The 25,817-nt window shown below is 43.2% G+C and overlaps 1 protein-coding gene across 2 annotated transcripts; it reads right to left on the bottom strand.

The window, feature by feature from the left end:
* Nucleotides 1-3,827: 3,827 nt before the first annotated feature.
* Nucleotides 3,828-24,248, bottom strand: LOC111859736 (synaptogyrin-1-like). Of its 2 annotated transcripts, none has more exons than XM_023842708.2 (4): nucleotides 23,690-24,248; nucleotides 11,573-11,810; nucleotides 9,534-9,679; nucleotides 3,828-6,509 (listed from the first exon to the last, which is right to left on the bottom strand). In XM_023842708.2, the coding sequence occupies exons 1-4, from the start codon at nucleotides 23,786-23,788 to the stop codon at nucleotides 6,312-6,314; spliced, it is 681 nt and encodes a 226-aa protein (XP_023698476.2). In that variant the 5' UTR covers nucleotides 23,789-24,248; the 3' UTR covers nucleotides 3,828-6,311. The 2 variants fall into 2 exon arrangements, with proteins under 2 accessions (XP_023698476.2, XP_023698477.1); XM_023842709.2 differs by lacking the exon at nucleotides 3,828-6,509 and adding an exon at nucleotides 7,497-8,726 and having other exon boundaries at nucleotides 23,690-24,016.
* Between the last annotated feature and the right edge of the window lie 1,569 nt (nucleotides 24,249-25,817).

The following is a 25,817-nucleotide window of genomic DNA, read 5'->3' on the forward strand; positions in this document are numbered from 1 at the left end:
AAACGCTCTTACCTTCTCCTGTGTGTTGCCACACATTTAGATTTATGACTTTTGACAAGACTCCGAAATGATGTTTTCTAAAAATGATCAGTAAACAGTAAGTTGTTCAGGACTGGAGTTGGGCACCCCTGGTCTACACCGACAACCTACTACCACCAAAAACACAAAGTGAGCAGAATGTACATATAAACTCTAAATGCTTGTAATTGATTTCAATTGCAATCTTAAGCATGTAGCGATATTGTTGGACAATTTTGAGTTATATTGTTATACTGAACATACTGAACAGTGCTCCGGCATCTTACACGGTAAGTTCCACAACCCACCGTGATACTGTGCGAAACTCCAAAACCGCGTACGTTCAAGACCCTTGTATAAAAGTTCTTATTTACATATACACCTATTCCGAACTTGTATATTTTAAATCATGCCTAGATTACAGAATTTTACCTATACAATGTAAATTCTATGTAAATACAATACAGTACAGAGTAGTATCGCGATCGTTCAAAACCGTGTAAGATTTCTTTTAAATTAAAATAGACATATTGCAATTAAAAAAGGAGGCACTATGAAACAATCTCTGAGGCGAGTATATTGAATACCCAGTACTGAGAAGTAGAAATATGGACATTTGCTGCCCCCTCGTGTCTACCTCTGGTATTGCATGTATGTGTCATATGGGTGTAAGGAAAAAGACACTTCTACGGCATTTAGGTTATACTTCTCTTATTCTTTGAAAAAGTCACAAAATTTCTAAAAAAAAAAAAAAAAATTGGAAGAATACAAACATAAGTGAGGGAGAAAAATTAAAGAAGTAGGCTATGTTTAACAGACAAAGATTAATTTTTTTTTAGGACTGCCTGGGTTCTTAAACAAAAATGAAACGTGTACTTGTTCAGGTTGTGCATTAGAATTTCAATTTAAAGACATACATGTTTTTGAAAGACTAGGTATTCATTTCTGAAACACGCTAACGGATTTTCGCCGAAGATTATAATGGCATGAATGAGGATGAATGAGTGCGTAAAAATACAAATTTCTGACTAAGTCACCTTGCGTTTTTTATTCTTCGTTACGTTCTTTAGATAATAATATGCCATATATATGATTACTGCATCAAAATATGGAACCATCGCAAAATAATTCACCATTTCTACTGGAAATAAACTAAACTACTTACATTCACATTTCTGGAAGTACAAGATCAATACCCTTCAGGACCCATTTATATCATATGGGTCCACTTTCTAAGTAACTTAAAGCATTGACCTGTTTTATAACCTATAGTAGTGTTTCCAAATACAGTCCTCGGTGACCCCCTGACAGCCCACCGGCAGCTGGGGGGAGCAATCACGAGGACTGTCTGGGGTTGCCCGAGGACCGGGTTGGAAAAAATTATCCATAGAAGCTGTAGGCAATCTCACCAAAAGGGGGAGACAGTCTTCAATTTACAAAATCAGATACCAGAATCTAAGCGTAACTGTGTACCGTGGATTGAGGAATATATTTGGATAGATTGTGATTCAATAAGAAACAGCCTCCTATTATTTATGTTTTTGAGAAGCACAAAGCATCACTAGTCACTTTTAAAGATTAATCAGCTTCTTCAAATGTAGTCTAAGACACCATAGGACAGCGGTCACTAACAGGCGGACCGCGGTCCGGATCCGGACCCAGAAGCTGTCCCATACGGACCCGGACCGACAGCCAAAACATTTAGTTATTATTTAAAACCTGATGGGGCGCTTTTATTTTAACCGGCGCAGCGTTTGTAGTCTTTTTGGTAGTGGTTTAGCAGTAGAACCGCCGTTTCCTACGCCAATGAACGTCAAACGCCAAGCAAGACGTATAGTTCGGCGTATGCAGCCCTTTGTCTGCGCCAATGTGCCTTTCGTGTTAATAGCAGCAGCGAAGCTAAAACACCCGCAAACAAAAAGCGTAATGTTCCTAACAGAGTGGCTGCGCTCTCCTGAAATCATAAAGCTGAAAAGTTTTCAAATTCAATATGTACTGTATATACACGTTGGATAAATAGATGTATTGTTGATTTCATGTTCGTTGAAGTTTCTGCATTTTAACATATGTATAAAGTAATGTTACCTGTTATATAAATAAACTCATGTGAAACAAAAAATGTACGTTTTCAGGGTTGCCAAATCTCAAGCATCTGGCATGACACTCACGCTTTCAGACTCATGCTGGAAATCTTACGGCAAATCTATATAATTCCATTATAAAACCTAAAATTAGCTACGTCAAAAGTGTATTTACACGGTTAAATACAAAAGCAGATTATTTACAAGGTAAGAACTGTGACATGTGTGCAGACAGCTCGAATTGAAAATCTCAGTCCAGCCAGCTGGCCGAAGTTCTATGTCACGTGACAATAAATAATGTCAAAACGTTTTTGAATTGTACTGAATTAATTTGATTTGACAGTCAGGTACTGATTACATACAATGTTGATGCAACTAATAGGCTACTTAAATATATATCACACTATTAAATAGTTAGACATTATGATCTTCCGGACCTAATTTGCTTCAAGAATTTTTCTCTAACCGGACCTCTTTAAATTTTAGTTGAATACCCCTGCCATAGGATTTACTTTTTAACAGTCAGGGGCGTGAGGGGAACACGGACACCCTGGCAGACTGAGGGGGCCTGGCCTTTATAGGGTCTAATGTTGGTTGGCAAAAGCTCCGGAGCCCCCCCCCCCAACACTCACACACACACACATTTTGCTGGTGGGGCGCAGAATTTCTAGCTATGCCCCTAATCATCAAACAAAACATATAAAATAAGGAAAGACACCTCAGAAAATATAAATAAGCTTTTATTGCCCAGTATAGCCCTGACTGGCGTAACAAGTGCTGATGTAACATATGACGAATGCCCAGTGTAGCCCTGCCTGGCGTGACGATCGAGTGCTGATGTAACATATGACGAATGCCCAGCGTAGCCCTGCCTGGCGTGACGATCGAGTGCTGATGTAACATATGACGAATGCCCAGCGTAGCCCTGCCTGGCGTAACGAGTGCTGATGTAACATATGACGAATGCCCAGCGTAGTCCTGCCTGGCGTGACGATCGAGCGCTGATGTAACATATGACGAATGCCCAGCGTAGCCCTGCCTGGCGTAACAATCGAGTGCTGATGTAACATATGACGAATGCCCAGTGTAGCCCTGCCTGGCGTAACGAGTGCTGATGTAACATATGACGAATGCCCAGCGTAGCCCTGCCTGGCGTAACCCAGTGCTGATGTAACATATGACGAATGCCCAGTGTAGCCCTGCCTGGCGTGACGATCGAGTGCTGATGTAACATATGACGAATGCCCAGCGTAGCCCTGACTGGCGTAACGAGTGCTGATGTAATATTGAAATGTCCAAAAAAGTCCATTGCACAGAGACTCTGCCTCTCTGGGACGTTCTTTTTATACCCAATAATCTTACTGGCCTGCTGCCAATTAACCTAAGTAGTTGTGAGGTATTCAAACAGGTTTTTTGTTTTAGCATCACACAACTCTCCCAGTGTTTTTGCCCCGTCCCCACTTTTCAAATTCAAATTGAGCATGTATTTGCCATTAAACAATAAAATGTCTATTTCAACATTTGATCCGCTGTCTTTGTTCTGTTTTCAATGAAATATTAGTTTATATGCATTTGAAAATCATTGCATTGTTTTTGTATACATTTTACAAAGCGTCCCAACTTTTTTGGAAACTGTGTTGTATATAAAAATTAAAGTTGGACATCTGGCTGTTTAATTTTGTGTTAATTAAAACAGTATAAACACAAAATTTTATGGGAGGCAAAAGATTATTTTGGTCACATTATTTTCCTGTTTATTTATTTATAATTATTCCAAAATAAACATTTACAAAAACAAGGAAATAATTTCTAAGAACACAATAACACATCATGTCATACTGTATTCATAACTATTATAATACCATGTATAAATAATTAAGTAACATATTCTTTTGAAACAGTATATATTTGGGTACATACTTTACAGGATGTTTATACACCGCCAAAAAAGTTGTGCACATTAATATTTCGTTGGACCGCCTTTAGTCACTGCATTGTTTCCACATGCTTACGCAACATCAGGTTTTTTTTTTTTTTTATCTTGTTTTGCATTCATTTCTTGTTGAGCTCTTTTATTGATGATAGGTGAGATGAACCACTCTTTAAACTCTGCTTCAGCACATCTCAAAGACTCTGGCGGCCAATTCATGTGTGAAAATGATTCCTCATACTCCCTGAACCACTCTTTGACAGTTCGAGCCCAATGAATCTTGGCGTCATCGTCCTGGAATATGCCCGTGCCATTAGGGAAGAAAAAATCCATTGATGGGATAACCTGGCCATTCAGGAGATCCAAGTACTCAGCTGACTTCACCTTATTGCTACATAATGTTGCTGAGCTGTAATAATGATTCAGTCATGAAATACCTGCAGATTTAAATTCAAACGGTGACTTTTTTTTTGCCGGCAGTGTATTACCTATTATTCATTATGGTCGCACAAATTTCAGTTTTGTATTATATAGCTTACATTTAAAAATTCCATTTATTTCATAATTTGGATGGATTTCGATGCAAAAGATATCCTGATATGCATTCATAATGATCTGAAATGTTATCTACAGTGAGAATATTCCTATGCTACAAGTTGTCAAAACTTTTGCCTGCTCCTACTTCCGTCTGGCTGGAATTGTACATTTAAACAACATTTTAAAAAGAGCAAAATAAAAATAAAGATCTTCAAAGTGCCTAAAGCCAGAACAGCCTTCCCTATTTCACAATCCCTGATTACAATGCCATTCCAATCAGTATCCTGCTTGATGAGGAGATCGGTAGCGAATGACAGCGTTAAAAGAAGGAACTCAGACGATCAGATTCCATTTCGCTTTGACTGGCACCCAAAAGACTCTGGGCCTTGTCAATGAAAGCAAAGAAAAAAGACAAACGGCAGTGGAAAGACATGGCAGACCTGCTAGAAGACGACATCCCTGCTGAACAAACCAGCTAATGCTGGTAGGTAGTTTTAGCTAGTTTGAGATGGTCTGAGATGGTCTTTGATGGTCATGCTGGTGTGGCTAGACTATCAAGTTTATCACGTTGGTATAGCCAGCTAAACCAGTTAGAATGACCATCAGAAGCTGGTGTGACCAGATCAACCATCAAACCATCATGCAAAAACATACCTTAGGCTGGTGAAATATCATGACTCTGTCAACCAGCGGCTTAACCAGGTCAAGCTGTTTTTTTCAGCATGGACGGCATGTCATTAGAGCCAAAAAGCACCGTGAAATCAATACAGGTACGACAAGCACGATACACCTGCTGCACAAGACCGAGCTCAGACACTAGAAGTCAAACCTTTCGCCATTCAAACCACCTTTGTACTCCACAGTGAAGAGAACCGGCTCCAAACATTCATAAATCACAAGAACATTCATGGGAAGGTAGACAATCATCATCATCTTATAGCTTTATCAGCGTTTTAATGTGTTTTGAATTAGGGAACACTGACCCCAGTTTGCAGTAAACTAAGTCGACGAACCATAGAGGAACGTCCTGTCTATTTTCGGCAGTAGTATTGGGTTCTGTTTTGCTGTGCTTGCATGAACAGCAGGTCAGGCTTTACCAGGTACACATTCATCTGGGTTAACTGGATTAGTGTTTCTTGCCAGCATGGCACTGGTAGGCTGGTGTTGCACAGAAAAATAAAACACAATGCATATCAGAAAAGTATTTCTCCACTAAAGGATAAATCATGATGTAAATGAGAAAATGCAGTTTTGGTGTATGGTTGAAGCAGACAGCTAATGTACTCTCTATCTTCAATTTATGTTTAAAACATGCCACGGCCTAAAGGCCTCTGTGACCTTTAATAGCACTTGAAATATTCAGTTCTCACTTGTTTACTCGCTATCATTTACCTCTCCCCCCAGGCACTTTCCGTCCATAAGAATGGCATATGTGTCACAAATCTGTGACATTTGGCAGTAACTTCTATGATCTCTTAGGTCAGATTTAGAATGTGCACGTTGAGTTGCTTGAGGCACCCACCATAATGGCTCAGCTCTTAAGTTGGATCTGCCGATACTGAATGCTGAATGCTGAATGCTACACACATGGCCAGTTAACATGGAGACTTCAGAAGGCGAGACGAAGTAGTTACAAGCACTGACATGAGGCTGCGCTCTGCTAATCAACCATCCCTCTCAGCAGTTCTGCCCTCCCCCCGAGAAAAAAAAAAAAAAAAAAAAAAAAAAACAGTCCAAACTCCAAATTAGTAATCTTGACGCTGGTACCCTACAGAGCTGTCAAACGCAGCATCGGTGTTGGGCTCCTGGTATGAGCCGCCGTTGGAGTATGCACTGTAGGGGGCACCGGCTGCATCCTGGCTCGGATCCGTATAGTCCTGGGAGAAGAGGACAGAGTCCGCCCCCAGCTTGTATCTCTGGAACGCCAGAAATGCTTGACCAGCCTTGAAATTGGAGTGTTTGAGATAAGCAGAGAGACAGTGGAGTAGGGTTGCAAATGGTAGATGGAAAGTTGAGTGAATGTACGGAAGGATGGAAAGTTAAGTGAATGTACGGAAGGATGGAAAGTTGAGTGAATGTATGGAAGGATGGAAAGTTGAGTGAATGTACAGAAGGATGGAAAGTTGAGTGAACGTACGGAAGGAGGGATGGAATGGATGTGTGATTGATGGACGGTTTGGGGAATGAAAAAATAAGGCGGACTCACAAACGTGCAATGGTTAAGAAGATAGATTAAAGCCAGTGGAAGGGTAGGAATGTAATTCATAATGAGAAACGGTTTTAAGTAAGGACATAGGATTTTTTTTGGGGGGGGGGGGATAAAGAAAGGGACAAGAAAAGAGAAAATAATTAGTCTGATTAGTAGAAAAAGCCAACAATTAGTCAGATTAGTGCAGTCAAAGATCCAAGGAGCGCTGAAGAACCTGTCTCATGTTCTCATCCATCCCTTCTTCTGCTAACACACACCCACATATTGCACACACACACATATCACAGGACTGAATGTGCAGCTCATGTCAATTCAACAGGACACATTCCAGTGTGTTTTAACGTACATGGATTAGCAACATGAACAGCATTCATAAAAACACACGGGGAGGGAAAAACACAATATAAACCATGACACCTGAGCTGTCCGAAGGCTCCGACTCTGATTCAAGGCAACCAGCATTAGAAACAGCTGCATTATGATCAACAGCGGTGAGATGCAGCAAAGGGTGATCTTCAGCATGGAAGTGTGGGAATCAGAAGGAGCTTATGGCTTGTGATCCTAGAAATGAGGGAATGAGTGAGGTATGAAACAGCTGGGACAGCGGAGTTGGCTTGTGCCAGGTGATGAGTTGGGCATGTCAAAGACCGATAAGGCACGCTTTGATTTCAACAAAAAAATCAGCAATAAAGGGAAACAGAAAAAAATCGTCTGTGGGCTCTTCCAGAAAGTAATGTGGTTTATAATAGAAAACAATAGGAAAGCAGTATGACTACAGAGTCCTGCCACAAACGGAAGGTGCAAAATCATTCAATGTCATAGATAACTATGCAATTTGTTTGAAAGTTTGTTGCCTATTATTTTTTGCGTGAGTGTATTATGTGTAGCATAACAATGTTACTCTGCTAGTCTTCTGAGAATGTTAAGGGGCGAAGGTTCACATTGTTAATACAGAAGACTACATTCCCACCATACATTGTAACTGCATGTGGCAAATGAACGTTTGTACGCAATTGAACACTTATATTTGGTTAGGCTAAGTTACTCAGCCTTCTCCGCCAACAGGAATCAGTTTGAATCCCAGATCCTCAGCATTTGTGTTGAATGTTATACTGCAGCATTGGGGAAATCCCCAAGAATCCAACGTGGTCAGACTAAAGCAAGGCCAACGACAGACTAATTTGGAAATGTGAATGCATTGTTTCCTCAATAGAAATAAAAACCTAACCTCATTAAATTCCAACAGAAGATTCATGATGGAATTGTTGACTCACAGAAGAATGATGCTGTCATGGTCAAAAACGAACGACGGTCTCAGAACTACGCAGCTTAACTAGCAGTTTAGTAAACCTATGACTTATTACAAAAATGTCAACAACCCCTTCCCCTCCATTCGGACCAGAAACTAATCTGAATAAGTTAGAAGCATAACTATTTTAAATATCAAAAACAGGAACTAAGAACTGAGAGCGCCACTTAGATCAGTGGTTCGCAAACTATGCCACGCAAGCTTCTGCTAGTGGTATGCAAAGGTATCTCATTTTATGACGTTTGTTATAATGGTGGCATGCAGAGAACCTAATATTTTCTGAGGTTGTATATGGTGACCAAAGTTTGAGAACCACTGACTTAATACCATTAATTTAGAATGGCATAGTGATGGATCACATTTCTATTGACATGAATTAGTAAGGCATAAATTTTGTTGTACCGGCAATTGTACAAAAACAATCACAGGCATTTAGGCAAATAAAGATCATAAAGCCCACAAAGAGCCAGATAATTCTGCTGAGCCTTTGGGCATCTCTGAGGGCTAGATCTCAGTAACAGTGTGGAGGGTGTTAGCATGTTAGGCTAGCGGTGGTGTAGGCTGGGAGGTGAAAAGTTTGTTGTACTCTTCTTCAAAAGACAACCTCTTTAGTCTTTCCAAGGACAGCAGTGTCAGAGCCCCCTACAAAGACAGAAAGTCAGGCGAAACCCCATCAGTGATGTATTCAGAACCGGTGGCAAGACTGCTTCACTGCAGACCTTGCTATTGTTCATTTTTGGCTGCGGTTGGATTTTCAAGCCTGCAATGGGCCTGCCTGGTGCAGCGTTTCCCAATCTGCTCCTCAAGGACCCACAGACAGTCCACGTTTGCCTGACAGGGAGCTCAAAGGCAGCCAAAATATGGACCAACGATGGGTCCCTGAGGACTGGATTGGGAAACATTGGCCTAGAGCAGGGGTCTCAAACTCCGGTCCTGGAGAGCTACTATCCAGTAGGTTTTCTATCCTACCCGGCTTCTGATGAGCCACAACTATTCCTGGTATTTACCTGAGAACTACTGTGGCTCATCAGAAAGCAGGTAGGATAGAAAACCTACTGGATGGTAGCTCTCCAGGACCGGAGTTGGAGACCCCTGGCCTAGAGCATTAGGCAAACCTACCCAATTAGTTAATGAAAGATAAACACAGAGATTAGGAGAGATTCTCAGCCGAGCCACAAGTACCTGTGTGAAGTAAGTTATAACCACCCTGAAATGCTATTTGTCACAAAATACCATTCATCTCACAAAAAGAGGAAATGCATGGAACAGCAGTGTTGGTGCTGAGAGTGTGGCACTGAGGACCACAAACAGACCAAATGAGAAGAAGAGTAGCTATCACAGATGCAGAATGAAGCGAACACAGACACTAAGAATCTGAAACATGTGAAAATGGAGGTGACGGCAAAGAGTCCTCCGACCCCCGTGAAATAAGCAGAAGATGGTACAGACCCAAGTGAAGATGGAGAAGAAGGAGAAGGTGATGGCGGCTCGAGCAGCATCTCCACCCTTGCTCAGAGGGTTGTCCTCCGTCTTAGCCACTTGCCACTGGTTCGCCAGGAAGCAGAAGCCCACAAACCACATGAAGGACCAAAATGCTGAAAGACAATACAAAATAATTTAATTTATGAAGATATCCAAAATTCTAGCGTGACAGTTTCACCACAACACAATCACACACATAAAGGCTTTGCACAAGAGTGTGTCTGTGGGAATTTTTGCCCATTCATTCACAACAGTGTTTGTGAGGTCAGGCACTGATATTGGACAAGAAGGTCTGGCTCGCAGTCTCCGCTCCATTTCATCCCAAGGGTGTTTGATGGTGTTGAGGTCAGGGCTCTGCATGGGCCAGTCAAGTTCTTCCACACCAAACTCAACCAATAATGTCTTCATGTACCTAATTTTGTGCATGCCAAGTCATTTTGGACAATTCTATGCTTCCAGCTTTGTGGGGACAGTTTGGGGAAGGCCCTTTTCTGTTCCAGCATGACTGTGCCCCAGCGCTCACTCATATCAGCCATGAAAGGCCCTCCAACTGCACTGCGGGGTACATCTTTAAGGTTGCAGGCCTAATGTGTGCCGTGACACATTCAGATGTAGGGCTGCAACTTTGGAATATTTTCACATTCGAATATTTGGCTGATTTTTTTCTGTATATTTGGGTTTTGCACAACATTATGTCACCGACATTTGGAAAATGCTCTCACACTCCAGAGCTTTGTTGACATTCAGTGCTAGGGGGACTGGCTTGACTCCAGCCATGTGTGTTACTTGCGATAAGAATTGCATTCTTATCTAGAATTGCATTAAATTCATTGCCAGCACACTGGATGCAAATTTAGGTTATTGACCAATTATTCAAATGCAGATTTTTCTTCTTGAATCTTTACATTGAAATTTTTTTAATATCTCGAGTATTTGTTGTAGCACTTTTCAGTCGCCATTTTGAGCGTCTTTGCTGATACCTCAATCCATGAATTCACCTGGATTTTTTACCGGAACAACTCAGATACACTATTTTGCTTGCCAGCTCTAGAGCAGAGCATCACCAGGGAAATGAGCCCATATCCTTTACTGCTACGCTACCCTGATGCTCACATTGTCATCCATTCAAAGAGCTTGATGTTAATAACTGACCCAGTCGGCAAAAATAAAAAAATTATAAAAAGGAGGACCAAGGTAAGATGTTGAATAATCGCCGAAACAAAAAAAGCTGCTTTTTTTGTGTAAATACTGTGGATCTTTACGGGAAAGCAAAAAAAAATCATTTAAAAATAGAACAAAATAAACCTGACTGACAGTGACAAGCCCGTCTACTTCATATTTTACTTTATGTAATTTTTTATTTTGCCTGGCAGTCACCATGACACACGTGGTTATATGATGCTTCATAGAGAACGAAAACGCAAAGTCAAGCAGCAGTATAATAGAATGCGAATGAGCTGATCACCACTCATCATGCCGCAGACTGGAGCAGCATCACAAAGACCAGCGGCAGGCAGCATGTGGCCTTTGAGGAGAGACGGCGACAGCAGGAGGAGTCACAAGGTAACAGCTGGGGCTGCATCGTACTTAGGGACATATGTCGCAAATAAAATCTAATGCGGACCGTTGATTAAAAAGTTTGAGCAGCCCAGCACTATAATGTAAATCAGACAACTACAGCTATTTGCAGAGATATGTAAAGCTAATAATACCACAAGGTCAACTCCTTTGCCAAAAACTTTGAGCATTATCAATTAACGCCAGTTACTGTTAGCTAAACCTCTGCACTTACCCTCCAAGCACTTTAAGGCTATTAAGTGACCTTAATAAAAGTAGTTATTTTGTACGATGCCCACGGATAGCTTAAGCACATGCTACCGCTACTTGCAGGATGTCTCATGGCATATTTGTACACGTGTTATGTTTCCGGGATATGAACATTGGCATGTGCTCAAACAGGAAGTGACCACACCCAAGCTGCCCCACCCCCAAGGATGTAACCTTACCGGACACCCCAATGTCGGCCAGAACGGCCTTCTTGCGGTCTTTAACGCTGCTGATCTGGGGAAAGTAGACGTCCAGAGCCAGGAAGGCCATGCAGCACAGGAAGGCCAGCGTTCCCATGGCTACGCCGTAGTTGCAGGCATTCTGGTTGCGGTTGAAAATGCAGTACTCCTCGACCTCGCTAGGGCGGTTCAAGTAGCCCTCGTTGGCGATACAGCCGAAGATCACGATAGAGAACAGCTGTGGGATGGGGAGGGAGAGAAATGACCAAAACGACAGGTAAAAACACGGGGTAAAAGCATAACCTCAGGCTGTACATTGCCAAGGCAGCACTGATGCTACTAATATTAGCTCAGCGACAGCCAGGGAACAGTTATCGCTATGGGAATAGCCTCTTCACAGCTCACTCATCATCTCTCAATGTTCACCGCGTGCGAGAAAAGTGTGTCAGCATCAGTAAGACCTGCCACATCCTCCCCAATCCACTAAATGCTAAAGAGTCCCCACTGTAAACTGCACTGTAGCTCCACCCCAAAAACCATGTGCCAGCAGCTCACTGCTTTTAGCTCCTCAGCGTTAGCGCAGCTCACTGCTTTTAGCTCCTCAGCGCTAGCGCAGCTCACTGCTTTTAGCTCCTCAGCGCTAGCGCTGTCTGCTAACATGCCGTGCTGACCTGCATGAACATCAAAACTGTTTTTTTGTCAGTTTCAGTTGTAGGGAGGTAGAGCAGTTCTGCCCGAGAACTAAAGGGCACTAAAACGTAACCAGCTGTAACTGACAAAACCATAAAAGTCACCATGTGTATATATCTATATGTACATGTGCTAAAGGGATTTGGCTGCTCCCTGCTTTTTGTGAAATTCAAAACTAGAATAAATCCAAAAGAACTACAAAAGCCCCTTAACTCATTTTCATTTGGGCCCAAGAATGAATGTGATGGGTAATGTGTTTGTGCACATGAGGTCTCTAGAAGAAAAATCTCTCAATTTATGTCACTGTGAGCACTGTTAGCACCATTCCATACTGTCGAAATATGATTTTGATCCCAAAGGCTTCCGCAAATGTCAGCCTCAATAAATTAGCTTTAATATGGTTTCCAGATGGCAATAGGAAAGGGGCAATGGAGGGAGCGGTGGGAGATGCCACAGAACATCAAATGATGTCAAGAAATGTGACCTAGACCAGCAGTAGCTCCTACAACATAATCGGGCCTGTTCTGCAGAAATTTGGCAGTGAAGGAGAATCTAGTTTGGGGGTAATACAGCAATTATTATCCCTAAAACAGCTGGACATTCCAGCAATGTTTCCTTTTCCCAGGCTTGAATGAACGCTAATGGGGGCAAAGCTTGCTGACGAAAAATTACTGCATAACTGCATAATTGAGAGCAGGGCTCCTTGTGATCCACGCCGTTTCAAAGCTGCGAGCCGACTCCTGTGCCTGCATGCTTACAGGGTTGCCATGCGACTCCTGTGCCTGCCCGCTTACAGGGTTGCCATGCGACTCCTGTGCCTGCCCGCTTACAGGGTTGCCATGCGACTCCTGTGCCTGCCCGCTTACAGGGTTGCCATGCGACTCCTGAGCCTGCACGCTTACAGGGTTGCCATGCGACTCCTGAGCCTGCACGCTTACAGGGTTGCCATGCGACTCCTGTGCCTGCACGCTTACAGGGTTGCCATGCGACTCCTGTGCCTGCATGCTTACAGGGTTGCCATGCGACTCCTGTGCCTGCACGCTTACAGGGTTGCCATGCGACTCCTGTGCCTGCACGCTTACAGGGTTGCCATGTTCAGGTACCACCCTAGGAAGCAGCTGAAGCGATACGTCTGAGCCCTAGCCAGCCAAAAGACTCGTAAATAAACCTTGGTCCCCGCTATGATCCTTCCTGTTAATTATGTAAGGAATAATTGACGACACACCTCGGGTGTGCATTATTTTTCTAATAATTCAACGGTCCGGAGTCAATTATTCCGCTTATACTACGGTTGCCACACCTCAAGACATCGATCAGATGATATATTTCAAGGGATACGTCCGGTTTTTCTACTTAAATCGCTATTGTGAGTAGGATTATTTCTTCCGCATCTCATCCAACGACTCTTTTGCTAGTTCCAAAACGTCATTAGCTGTTGTTTTTTTGGTGTTTTCTTCGTGTTTTTCTCCCTCGAGTATGTCTAGCTGTTCTTCGCTGATCGTTTTATGTCTTTTGTTGTTGCTGGCTGCCTTTGATGTCCGCTTCCGTTTATGTTGTTTTTCATCTGGACTGTCTAATACTGCTGCAGCCCAGTTGTTGAAAGTTTCATATTCACCGTAAATATTAAAATTTACTTTCGGAAAATCGTCTGTCATGTTGTTGTTTTTGTTAGTCCTGTGTGCTGTATAGGTACTGTATGCTAATTTCCGTTATTAAAGTTAACTATGCGAAGTGATATGGAACTGTAATACGGTCAAGAGAGCTGCCTGGAACTACGTTCGCCGTGCGTTTCCCTGAAAATAATTGCACACCTCAGAACGTTCGTCAGCCAATCAGATTCAAGCATTCAACGGTCCCGTAGTATAAGTGATATTAAATAAAATTTGATCTGAGGTTGATGATGAAACAGCATGCGTGTGGGTCGAAGCAAGTAGAGGAACCCCCCCCCCCAGACCAAAGCGGTTAATTTCATTATTTATCAAAACGCCACTAGATTACCAAGCAATGTGAAATACTGATTTTCCTTTAATGCAACATTGATATTCAAAAGTTATTTTATGCCATAAGTCTTAGCCTCCGGTTATGGAGCCATTTTCATAACTATGCTAAGTAGAAAAATTGGTCACAGCAAGGGCTGCTGGGAAATCAGTCGATGGATCGAACTGTAGCACCACTAGGGCTGTGGTTTGCTTTGGCAGGAACGCTATCCAGTTACATTCGGCCCATTTCCCCCGCTCTCCTGGGAGGCTCTTTCTATTGACAGGGAGATAGCTAATGTCATGGTTTGGGGGTGGCCGCTGCTTTCGGCTCAATAAGCCATCCAGAGAGCGGGCCTGGGTGCAGACTGCTCGCTGAAGGCATGGGATGAATTCGACACCGGCCGTCTGCTTTCACAGACATTCACCCGGGAGTTGGATCCTGGACAGACAGACGTGGTTCCTGTATTTGCCCTGAAAGTACAGCCCCCACATTATAACATTACACCCCCCCTAACAACATAACCGGATAGGCTGTGATTTAAGGCTTGATTTGGTTATGAATCGTCCTCCGGATTGCACTGCTATGCTACGGTATATCGTGCCCCACAGATGACTTGATTGAATTTTGGTGCTATTTATTTTGGTCTACAATAAAAACAGTCTATCTCTCTACGCTAGCCATTTGCTCTCTTAGACTGCAGAATAAAAAATGGCCTCCCTTTTCCCACAAGTTCCCCACTGATCTGATTGTCTCTTCATCTCAATCTCCGCCACCCTGCCTTTTCTCCCCCTAGGACCATGCCCACCCACCCCTCTCTCCTTCCCACACGCGCACACACACACACACACACACACACACACACAATCTTACTCATACAGTCACTCCTCCTCTTCCAAAATATGGCAAAAATGCATGACTAATGAGGGAGCCATTAAATTATACCATGTGATTACGTCACAATGAACAATCTTGCAGTATTCAGTGAGGTCGGAGGCTGAAAGAGAAGGATAGGCCAAAGTCTTAAGACTTTTCAACTAGAAGTGTAATGGCCCAAAGGTCCGAAATTCAATTCTAACTAGGCAATGGAAGTTTTATTTTTCGGGTATTAAAAATGCATTTGAATAATACAGGACATGGTTGCTAGCACCTGGACTGAGCCATTTCACTTGGCTGACTAAGCTAATGAGAAAATCTGTAATCTATTCTTCTAGTTCTAGAAGATGGACAGGTTATAGATACATGAGATGCAGACAGACATGAACATACATAGAATTTAAAATTTAAAGATCAGTGGTCATTGTTGACACACTACAGCACACAATGAAATGTGTCCTCTGCATTTATCCCATATGTGATGTCATGACATAGCGGGGGGCAGCTAATTCAGCACCCGGGGAGCAGTGCTTGGGGGCGGTACCTTGCTGGTCAGGGATTCGAACCAGCGATCTTTCAATTACAAACACGCTTCCCTAACCATTAAGCCACCACTACTCACATATAAAACACATATGCAGCATAAAACTTCCTGCTTGCCTCGAGACAGCCATCTTACTTCCTGCCTGCTCCATTCGCTCACCTCCTAATGATCAGCCTAATTTTTCTGGGCCGGCCCGGATCACAAGGTCCCGGCTCCCCGTGAAAGCAGCCATTGTGAAGGTGCTGTGTGAGGATCTGATCTTGTGACCACCAGGAGGAGGCTTTTGGGTTAGCGAGACGGCACACGGGCAAGTCCGCACGGCCTGCCAGTGGGAAGGGCGAAGATTCTGGCGAGGCCAACCACGTGACCGAAAGACGGAAGCAAGACCACATGACACAAGAGCATATTTGCCTAACCGTCCATAACCACCATATTTGCATAGCAACCCAGCATTTACCATTCTTAGTGGAAAAGAGACCAGAAATCAGCACTGTGAGATGAGCGATGTTTTTTGCTCCTCTTTGTGCATACTGTATATATATTTTTTTATTATTGTATAGTTACATTGTTCCCAACTTTATACATGATTACTCTGAAGTACGTGAGAAGGGAGATACACAATCAATGCAAGTAAAAAGAAATCTGGAGCTGGAATTCGTTGCCTACGGAATAGGCGATGTAAAAACCCCACCCACTCATCCTGTGCACCTGAAAAACACTTACTTGCTGGAGTTTGTCCAAAATAGCTCCATGACTGTACCGCAGTGTCCACGTTTACTTTACTGGCCCCCTGCAAGGCCTTCTGCTTCACCATGGGGTAAGCGTGTACCCGTTTAGTTTTTCAACTGGGCCTACACCTCTAGCACGACCTCTGCAGTGCGTCTGCATTTCCACAGGGCTGTGACTGTGCCCGCAGATGCCAGCGCTGGCTTGCTGTATGGCATCGGGGGCAGAAGTCTAAAAGGAGATGTAGAGGGAGAGGGATGGCATGCACCGGTGGATGGTTCAAGTTTGGGACAAGCAGCGTGGGATTCGCAGCCGCCGCTAAGGATGCCCACGGAAACGGAAGTCTGGAAAGAGGCCACAGGGCTGAGCTTCGGGGGAGTGAGGGAGGCAAAACTGAGCTTCAAAAGAGACCGACACAGATAAAGAAGGCGGGCACGACACAGTCCCTCTCCCTCTTCTGCTCCGTGAGCTTGTGAGTCTCCTGGGCTGGCAGGGCAGTGCCAGTCTCCTGTGGCTCCTATTGACCAAACACTGTGGTCAATAAACCGCAGAGCTGAACCCAGAAAATGACACCCACCCTCTCAGGGAACTTTTTCAACGTTTTCCCTCAGTTCCTTGTTGGAGAAATATAACCTAGGAAGCAGTTTTCAGGGACTCACAGGGCTACGTTAAAAAAAATAATAAACTGAGCCAGACTGCAGTTTGGGCTGCTGGTTCCGTCTCACACTGAGCCGTGAAGCGGAGCTGGAAATCCCTCATGGAGCAGGATAGCCGAAAACTGGCCCAGCTGAGTCACAGTTAATGCTGTTGTTTATGCAACAGACCTTGTATTGTTTGGCCAAATCAAAGGTCCTGCAGTGCCCGTGCTGTGTAGATTTTTTGTTTGGAACTGGCCCACTGCATGCAGCACGTCGCTCTGCATTCAGAAACAACCCCCTTGACCACAGAATTCACATTCTCAACTTAAAAATCCATTAGTTCACCCGTCGACGTGCCTGGAAATTCTTAAAAAGGTCAGAAAGTGAAGCATTGTACTATGGAGATATAAAGTTGCAGGTATCATTAAAGATAGTATTGTTATACCTTTTTTTAGTATTGTAGTGTGAAGATAGTATTGTTATACCTTCATTTAAGATGCCCTTCTGTATGAGTGAGTTACATTATGAATATTAGTCACTGGTAGGATAAATATATAAAAAAAGACATTTTTTGGCTGTTTTCTACATAAAACATTATCTGATTAGAGCAGCTTAGATTCATTAGCCTGCAGGTATGAAAAGGCCAGATTATTACAATGCTGCCGGTTGTTTCGAGCAGCACTTTGAACGGTTAGTAGCCCTGTTTTGGCTGAGTTCCTTTGATTTTGTACAATTCATTTACTTGTAACACTCTGTAGTGCATTTACACCCAGCTGTGTGCATCTAGTCAGTGGAATTACATAAACTTTCTATTTCAATGAACAGCAAAGTGCCGGTTCTATTCTGTATCCTATTGCATTTGATACAATTTGCTTCTATTCTACTCTATTTGATACTAGTCTATTCTGCCACAATTGCTTCTGCTACCGTTACCGCCTGTCAGTGGGGTAAATAGGACAGGCATTCATGGTACCAGCTTCTTGGTATTGGACACACATACACACACACACACACACACACACACACACAAATTCATATCTCTGTGGGGACTCTCCATTAATTTCTGTGGGCATAACCCTCATCCCAACAATGACGACCCAGCCCAACCATAACCTTAAGTAACCAAACAAAATACAAGACTTTCGGTATTTTTAGTTTTTTCTGTCACATATTTTTATAAAATTGAGTTCCCTCTTGTGGGGACCAAAAAAATGCCCCCACAATGTCAAAATAACAGGTTTTTATGACCTTGTGGGTCTCCACAATGTAATACATACATAACCCACACACACACAAGTATGGATTTGCCATACTACTGTAGGATGCTAACACTGCAGGCCTATTATGTACCTACGGTAACCCAGAACTTCCAATGCCTGGAGTCTCCAGGACGTAGGCCCAGGGGCCAGGGCGTGTTCAACGGCTTGGTGACAGAACTCACAGCAGAACTCCAACCCGTCTGGAACCCAGATGCTGAACTAAACCAACAGCTGATGTATACACATCCTGGCACCTGGCCCATGACACTACTCTGGTAAAACTGCAGGGTTAGAGCATTCTTCTCCACACGACAATACAGGCACCATCTGATCCCTATAACCTCTTATCCCATCAGCGGTGATCCTGAGTCAATCCCGGGAAGCGAGAGGCGTGGAAAAGAATGCGATTCTGTCAGTCACACAGTGTTCACACACAAAAACACACCGGTTCACGGTCAAACAGCAAGCTAAACTCCGCGGAACTGCATGACCACATGTACAGTATAGGAAGAGAACCTGAAAGCTGACACCACACAGGTGAGGGGCCTCGGATGTTATTTACCAGAGACACTTCAGTAGGATTCTCTAACACTTTTTGAGTGTACTTGTGATCACGGTTCAGTCTCACAGCAACCCGTGATGATGTGTCACTCCCTCACCCGTCCATAGAACAAATTAATCAACTGGTCAATTTTGAGTTTGAAGTCACCTGATTGGACTGAGAAGAGGATTCATTCATAACTTGAGTGCAAATCATTTCAATGACAGTGAATCAAACACAGTAGCCTGCGATGGGTTGGCGCCCCATCCTGGATTGTTCCCTGCCTTGTGCCCATAGCTTCAGGTATAGGCTCCAGAGCCCCGCCCCCTAACCCTGAATTGAAAAAACAGGTTCTGAATATACATGGATGGATGGATGGATAGATAGATAATACACATAGGACACTGTTTCTGCTGACCCATATAAACACTGATGCATAGCTGAGATCAGCCCCCCCATCCCCCCCCTCTCTCTCTGCCACATTCCATTATTCCATGCTTCGCTCAACATCTTCCTCAGCCTACACCCCCGCACCTGCCACCATAATCCTCTATGACCTTTGTCTTCAGATGGAGCCGGAGACCTCTGAGCGACACATCTGAGTCATAAGACTGAGAAAGATCACAGAGCACACCTGCCCACATGACTACACATGCACGGCAGCACACTGAGACCAACCCTCAAGATCAAAGCATTAAGCAGCGCATGAACGAATCTGCAGTTTTCATGCAATCTCACATGCAGAACGCAATGCATCTGTAATGATCAGCGCAGTGAGAAAGAACACCATTTATGAAGGAACACCCTGATTATGAAGGAACACCCTGTTTATGAAGGAACACCCTGTTTATGAAGGAACACCCTGATTATGAAGGAACACCCTGTTTATGAAGGAACACCCTGTTTATGAAGGAACACCCTGATTATGAAGGAACACCCTGTTTATGAAGGAACACCCTGTTTATGAAGGAACACCCTGATTATGAAGGAACACCCTGTTTATGAAGGAACACCCTGATTATGAAGGAACACCCTGATTATGAAGGAACACCCTGTTTATGCAGCATGCAGGCTTTCACTGTATTTAAAATGAATGCAGTTCAGAGCAGAAATCGGCACTGTTGGCTTTCATAATGGCTGGTCTGCTCTTGCACAAACATCAGCTTATCTAATTCTGAGTGACAACAGAACTTGAGAAACGAGTCATCAGAACGATGTTAGGAACCAACACACCTCCTACCCATGACCTTAAAGACAAGCTGATATGAGAGTAAGACTGAAGAGCGGAATCGACATTTTACTTATTTAGCCAAACACTAATGAATGAAGCAGGGCAATTCCTGCATTATGAATGTAACATTTATACTTATTGGCAAACAAAATTACTCAAAGTACTGAGAAACTTGCTATCATTACTAGAGTCAATTTGCATATCTTTTCATGTAACCTCAAAAATTCATATATTACATATATTTGCATTAGAAATACAGTGTTTTATCAGCATTATGGGTGTGACATGAAATAGCCCTTTACATATAATTGCCCAGTAGCCTGATTAAAATTTGCTGTTTGTTTATCAATGCAATAATGTCGGAGAAAGCCACAATGGCAACATGGCTCCTTGGTCCTTTCAACACCGACGATAAATCTGGCTGTTACATTTATCTCATTACCGACACTAATCTGTTAGCCGCCTTTGCCTATCCGGCTTGAGACGGCGACTGGGTGCCTGGTTTTCTCCTCACGCTTTCGTGCGTGATCAGCGGCTGTCGTAACTTCATTATGAGGGCCTTTCCGCTCCAGCTTCCCGGTCCCGCAAAGGCAGGTTCGCCGTGGGCTCTGCCCCCAGCTCCACAGAATCAGTGTCACACTGGGCTCAGATGAGCGGTGAAAAAGGCACAGGAAAACGAGGAGAAAGCTGAAGCACGATCACCAACAGCTTTCATCATTGTTAGTGTCCTCTTAGCCAGCTGACGCATCTGGCCAGACCTACTTACCATTTGTACTCATTTATACAGCTAGACACTGTCAAGGCACAATTCCGGTCAGTCACGATAGCCGGGGGAACTCCAAAGAGCTAAGGTAGCCCCATCTGGGTTACTGTGTGTGATTAGCCACCACGCTACCTGCTTTCAATATGCCCTTGAAACACAGTGACATATTATTACATTTCTGTACAGATAGAATCTAGCTAACAGAGCCAGCACACAAACCCCTGGGTCACACCACACAGTGACCCTGTCCTAGTTATTAAATCGAAATAAAAAATTGTTATATTGAACCTCCATCCAGCCATATTCTGGGGGGCATTTCATTATCCTGGGGACTGCGGGTCACAAAGGCTGGGTGGCACTCTGCATGGGATGCCAGGCCATGGCAGGGCACAAACTGACACGAGAACATGGAACCCTACAGGGGTGAGGAGACACGCTGCCTTCCATTTACCTTAGAAGGAGGAGCTGGGAATGACATCACACCCAAGTTAACCATGTTCCACTACAACTAGCCACGTTAGCCACTAGCAATACCAGTTCTAGTCAAGTTCATTGTTAGCGATACAAGTTGATAACACGTTACACAGTATTTTGCACATACAATCACCACAGCGACATGTCCATGGATAGAGGGTGGACAGTATTGTGTGTACGACAAATTTAATGACACACAGATAAGACATAAGTACAGTATGATTACTACAGCTTTTTACTGTGTCAAAGGATGCTTGGAGCAGCCATCTTGAATTCTGAGGCTGGGATTGTTGAGGTTCCTCCGACTTTCCAAGTCGGAAGTCCGACTTCAGGGGGTGTTCCAGTTGAAATGTCGGACTAGGAGCTCAGAAATTCCAACTTTAAAGGTCAAATGGAACACACCAACAGTGCTACCCACTGAGCCTCGGGCCACCCTCCATGGTGGTACCAAGTTTCCCAGGTGCCCTAAGTCACTGGAACTGCACTGAACATATACAAAAGCTGTGGGTCAAAACCGCTTTTTAGAAAAGGACATACAGGTCACAAAGTTACACGTGATAAGAATTGTTTCGCAATCTTAGTCTTTCACAATTTGTCCACACAAGGAGATCAAACTATTACAGAGCGCGAGCCACATGTGCGTGTTTGCAACCACGTGACAGGGCGCGAAAACACAAATACCCCAGCTTCCGGTTTGACTTGTTAACAGATTAAATAATTAGCAATAATGCCAGTTGTTACACCTATCATATATTACATGCTATATAGGCTTTTCATAAGCTTATTCTGGGGGGGGGGGAAACAACACGATTTTTTTTCTGTTAAAAATCAACTCATACCCATATTAAAGCATTTTTAAATCCTTACCATGATACCCGCAACATTAAAATAAAATTACGTAACTAATTACACTACAGTGTAATTCTTTAGAATCTTCCAGGATTAGGCAGTAACTTCCACGTTAAACACTCTACAGATGTTTGTTTACAAATAGAGATACGAAAGTTTAAAGTGCGGTTTAAATTCATTAAGTATGTTTCGGATAGCTGTCCCATTTCAATTCACTGCACGCTTAATGCTTACAATATCTGGATCATCGTTATTTTCATATCTAGGAAGAGGAGACAAGCACAGATAACATCAGTCCTTGGAAAAAGCGGGTGATTGAATTGGAAATGAAACCTTTACAGCCAAGACTGTCGATCAGAGCGAATACAAAATGAGGTTATTACAGGAAAGAAAAGTCAGGACAAAGCTGCGTCATTCACGTCTACTACGTTTAATTAAGGAAGGTGCAAACCCACCTACTGTATACGAAATACGGCGTGTGTTTAGTAAGCGTTCCGATTCGGATTCGGATTGAGGTGTGTAAATCTAAACAATGCGTGTTGATGCCAAGCAAAATAAGCACTGAGTTATAGACAGGATGTCACAGCTCGCCAGCAAAGTGTCGGAGTACGTGAAATGTACTGGGGACAGATTGTAATCAAAGTAATGTAACCGGCAATGTTCAACAGCTGATTACATGAAAACTATTATGCAGGGTGAAGGGGGCACCTTACCTTTTTACATATGCAGTAAACCAGTGGGTGAAAGTAAAGACGAATTTAGCATGGAAATATGTTATATTGTGCTGTTACACCCTTGGGCTGTGTGGTGTAACTGAGTCTCTGCGCCCCGAAGCAGATATAACCTTGACATCTCGTGTTGAGGCAGGAAACCCAGCATCGCCGGCTGGCTGCGGGGGGGCTCCTGCTCCCTGCTCCGGGAGGGGACCCACTATGCTCATTATCTTATGATCCACATGATTTTTTTTCCCGTTTCGACTCACCTGCCTAATTTGCCCAGAAGCGCAGCTCGCGCGTCTCGTAAAGTGGCGGAGTCTGCAGACACGAGTTTGAACAAACGGCAATTAATTAACTAACATGGAGTCCAAACCTGCCATCCTCTTAGTGCACATCTGATATTACATATTGCAACTGTTTCGGTTTTCGGCTTTACGTTAATATTTTGCCTAGATCTTGAGATTTTAGGTAAACGAGGTAGGTGAAGCTTGTGTCAAAATGTACATAGCCTATACTATTTCAGTCTCTCTTTCAAAATCTTATAACCAGAGATTCAAAGATACAAATATCAGTTCTATTAAAATCTGCTACTAAATACCAACATCTTCTGTGTCCAGCCTTGTCACAACACCAGCTAAAATGTCACATATCAGCGCTCCATGCCTGAAATTAAATTTACGTCTGACAGCCGATAAAACAGGGATTTTTGTAAATATTCAGCACCCGTTAAGTTATGTATCTGCAAGGGACCAATACAAGTGGTTGATAGGTATCAGCAATGCAACGGGCGCGATGTAAACCGTAATGGACCCCGGGTCTCTACGGCCACTTACCCAGGACACCATCCGCAGAATGGTGTGCGGCTGTCGGATGAAAGTAACCGGATCGAAGGCTCCGCCAGCCTTCCCCGCTCCGTACGCCATTCCCTCCATCTTTCGCTTGGATTCCCCTTCAGTGAGACCGGTGCTAAATTTCAGCCGCCGCCGGGTTTATGTGCAATCAGGCCCCGTGTTCATGAAACACGGCTGACAGGCAGTCAGTCCGTCCCTATCTGCGCCTCTCACACCCACCTGCTCTCTCCCGGTCAGCCTCCCCTAACCCGGCTCCTGCCTTGTTATGATAGTGATGTTGTGATCTCTCTCTCTCTCTCTCTCTCTCTCTCTCTCTCTCTCTCTCTCTCTCACTCTCTCTCTCTCTCTGTATGTGTATGTATGCAGGTTTGTAGCGTTAGGGTGGAGAAAAAGGGGTGCGGGCAGCAAAGAAGGAGGAATCCATCAAATGGAATACATGAGATAGCAGGGTATCCGGTCCGATAAAATAATTAAGCTACGAGGTTTTCCAGAGACGATGCAATTTGTGTTTTTCAAAATATGTCACTAACGTTGTTATTCGTCGAAGTGTAAATCAGGTCTAATTAGGATACACAGAAATTTACCAAAGTGCACGAAGGGGGCGCTGCTTTCGCTTCATTTGCTCATTTAAATCCCTAGCGGAACTTGTTTTCCGTCTACCTTAGAATAAGTGTGGGTTTCCTGCGAACAGTATCCTAATAAGCGTCCGAAATTGATTGTAATTTAAAATGGAGTACAAATATATCAGTTTATTTTAAACCTCGTGCTGTATTTAGAACAGCTTATTCTGAGGTTTCGCAGAATTTACACAGCAGTGGGGCTGTAGATCTGTAACGAAAGTAGGATGCCATTTCAAATCTGTGATGATTTGGTGTTGCGACTAATAGACTTGAACTGCTGCTGAGTAAAGATAAATAAACAAACGAACAAACAACATGTTACAACAAGTTGCTTTGATAAAATCGACTTTTGAATTGTCTTGTAATATGGCCGTCTTGGAAATCCTCGTATTCTAGTATTCTATTAAGATGAGTCATGCAAAGAGAAGTCAGTTCTATGAATTAGTCTTGTGGTTTTGACAAGAACACATGATCCTGCAATGAAATCAGTGCTTAGAGACAGCATCATCTTGTAAGTATTTTGCAATTTAGGAGTTTTGGGAGTTAAATGTGCATGAGGTTTGCACAAGTGTTTTACTCAACACAACTGAGCTCTGATGACCGATGACTCATACCTATAAGTGGATTATATATTTTTTTACTTGTTTGCAATCTTAAAACTTTATAGGCTGAAAAAATCCTATACTGCACATATTATCCATCTGTCATTCAGCTGCTTATCCTAGACAGGGTAATGCCAGGCAGCATGGAGAACAAAGCAGGGCTGTGCACTGGCCAGGATGCCTGACTATCACAGGACATACACTTGCACATACAATCAAAAGCAATGGGTAATTCAGGGACACTAATCCATCTAAGTGCATGCTTTTGCACTGCAGGAAGAAGCCCAAGGAGAGGATGTACTGTAAACACAGAGGATGCAAACACAGGAAACAGCAGCACTAGGATTCAAACCCCACACTCCCGCAGATGTAACGCAAAAGGCATAATAGACTTGCATATATACATGTAAACATAGTTAATACTTGCTCCAACCATTTTCTAGGATCATTTTATCTGTTGTATACACAAAATTCTTAAAATATAACAAAACAAACGCACTGCCCATTATATGAAATTACCACTCAAAGCCTTCCTGACCACAGTCTTCAACATCAGAATTTGACATTATTTCATACTGAACAGAAAAGGTGAAGCTTTCTTTTTGAAATGCAATAAACGTGCAAGAAAAACAAATCCGTAAAAATGCCAGAAACAAGATCATGACTAAATAAAACAATGAAATGTAATATCTCATTATGTCATTTTCCTGCTGCTTCTCCTGGTCAGGATCTTACCGGTAGCTTGTTGAACAGATCAGGCCTCACATTTTTTCCTACATATTCCGGCTTATTATGGGGGATCCCTAGACATTCTCGAGCCATTTGGGAGACAGAATCCCTCTAGCATGTCCTGGGTCTTCCCTGAGGCCCATACCTGTGGGACAGGCT

The sequence above is a fragment of the Paramormyrops kingsleyae genome, chromosome 5 (assembly GCF_048594095.1).
Source record: "Paramormyrops kingsleyae isolate MSU_618 chromosome 5, PKINGS_0.4, whole genome shotgun sequence".
Classification (NCBI taxonomy): Eukaryota; Metazoa; Chordata; class Actinopteri; order Osteoglossiformes; family Mormyridae; genus Paramormyrops; species Paramormyrops kingsleyae.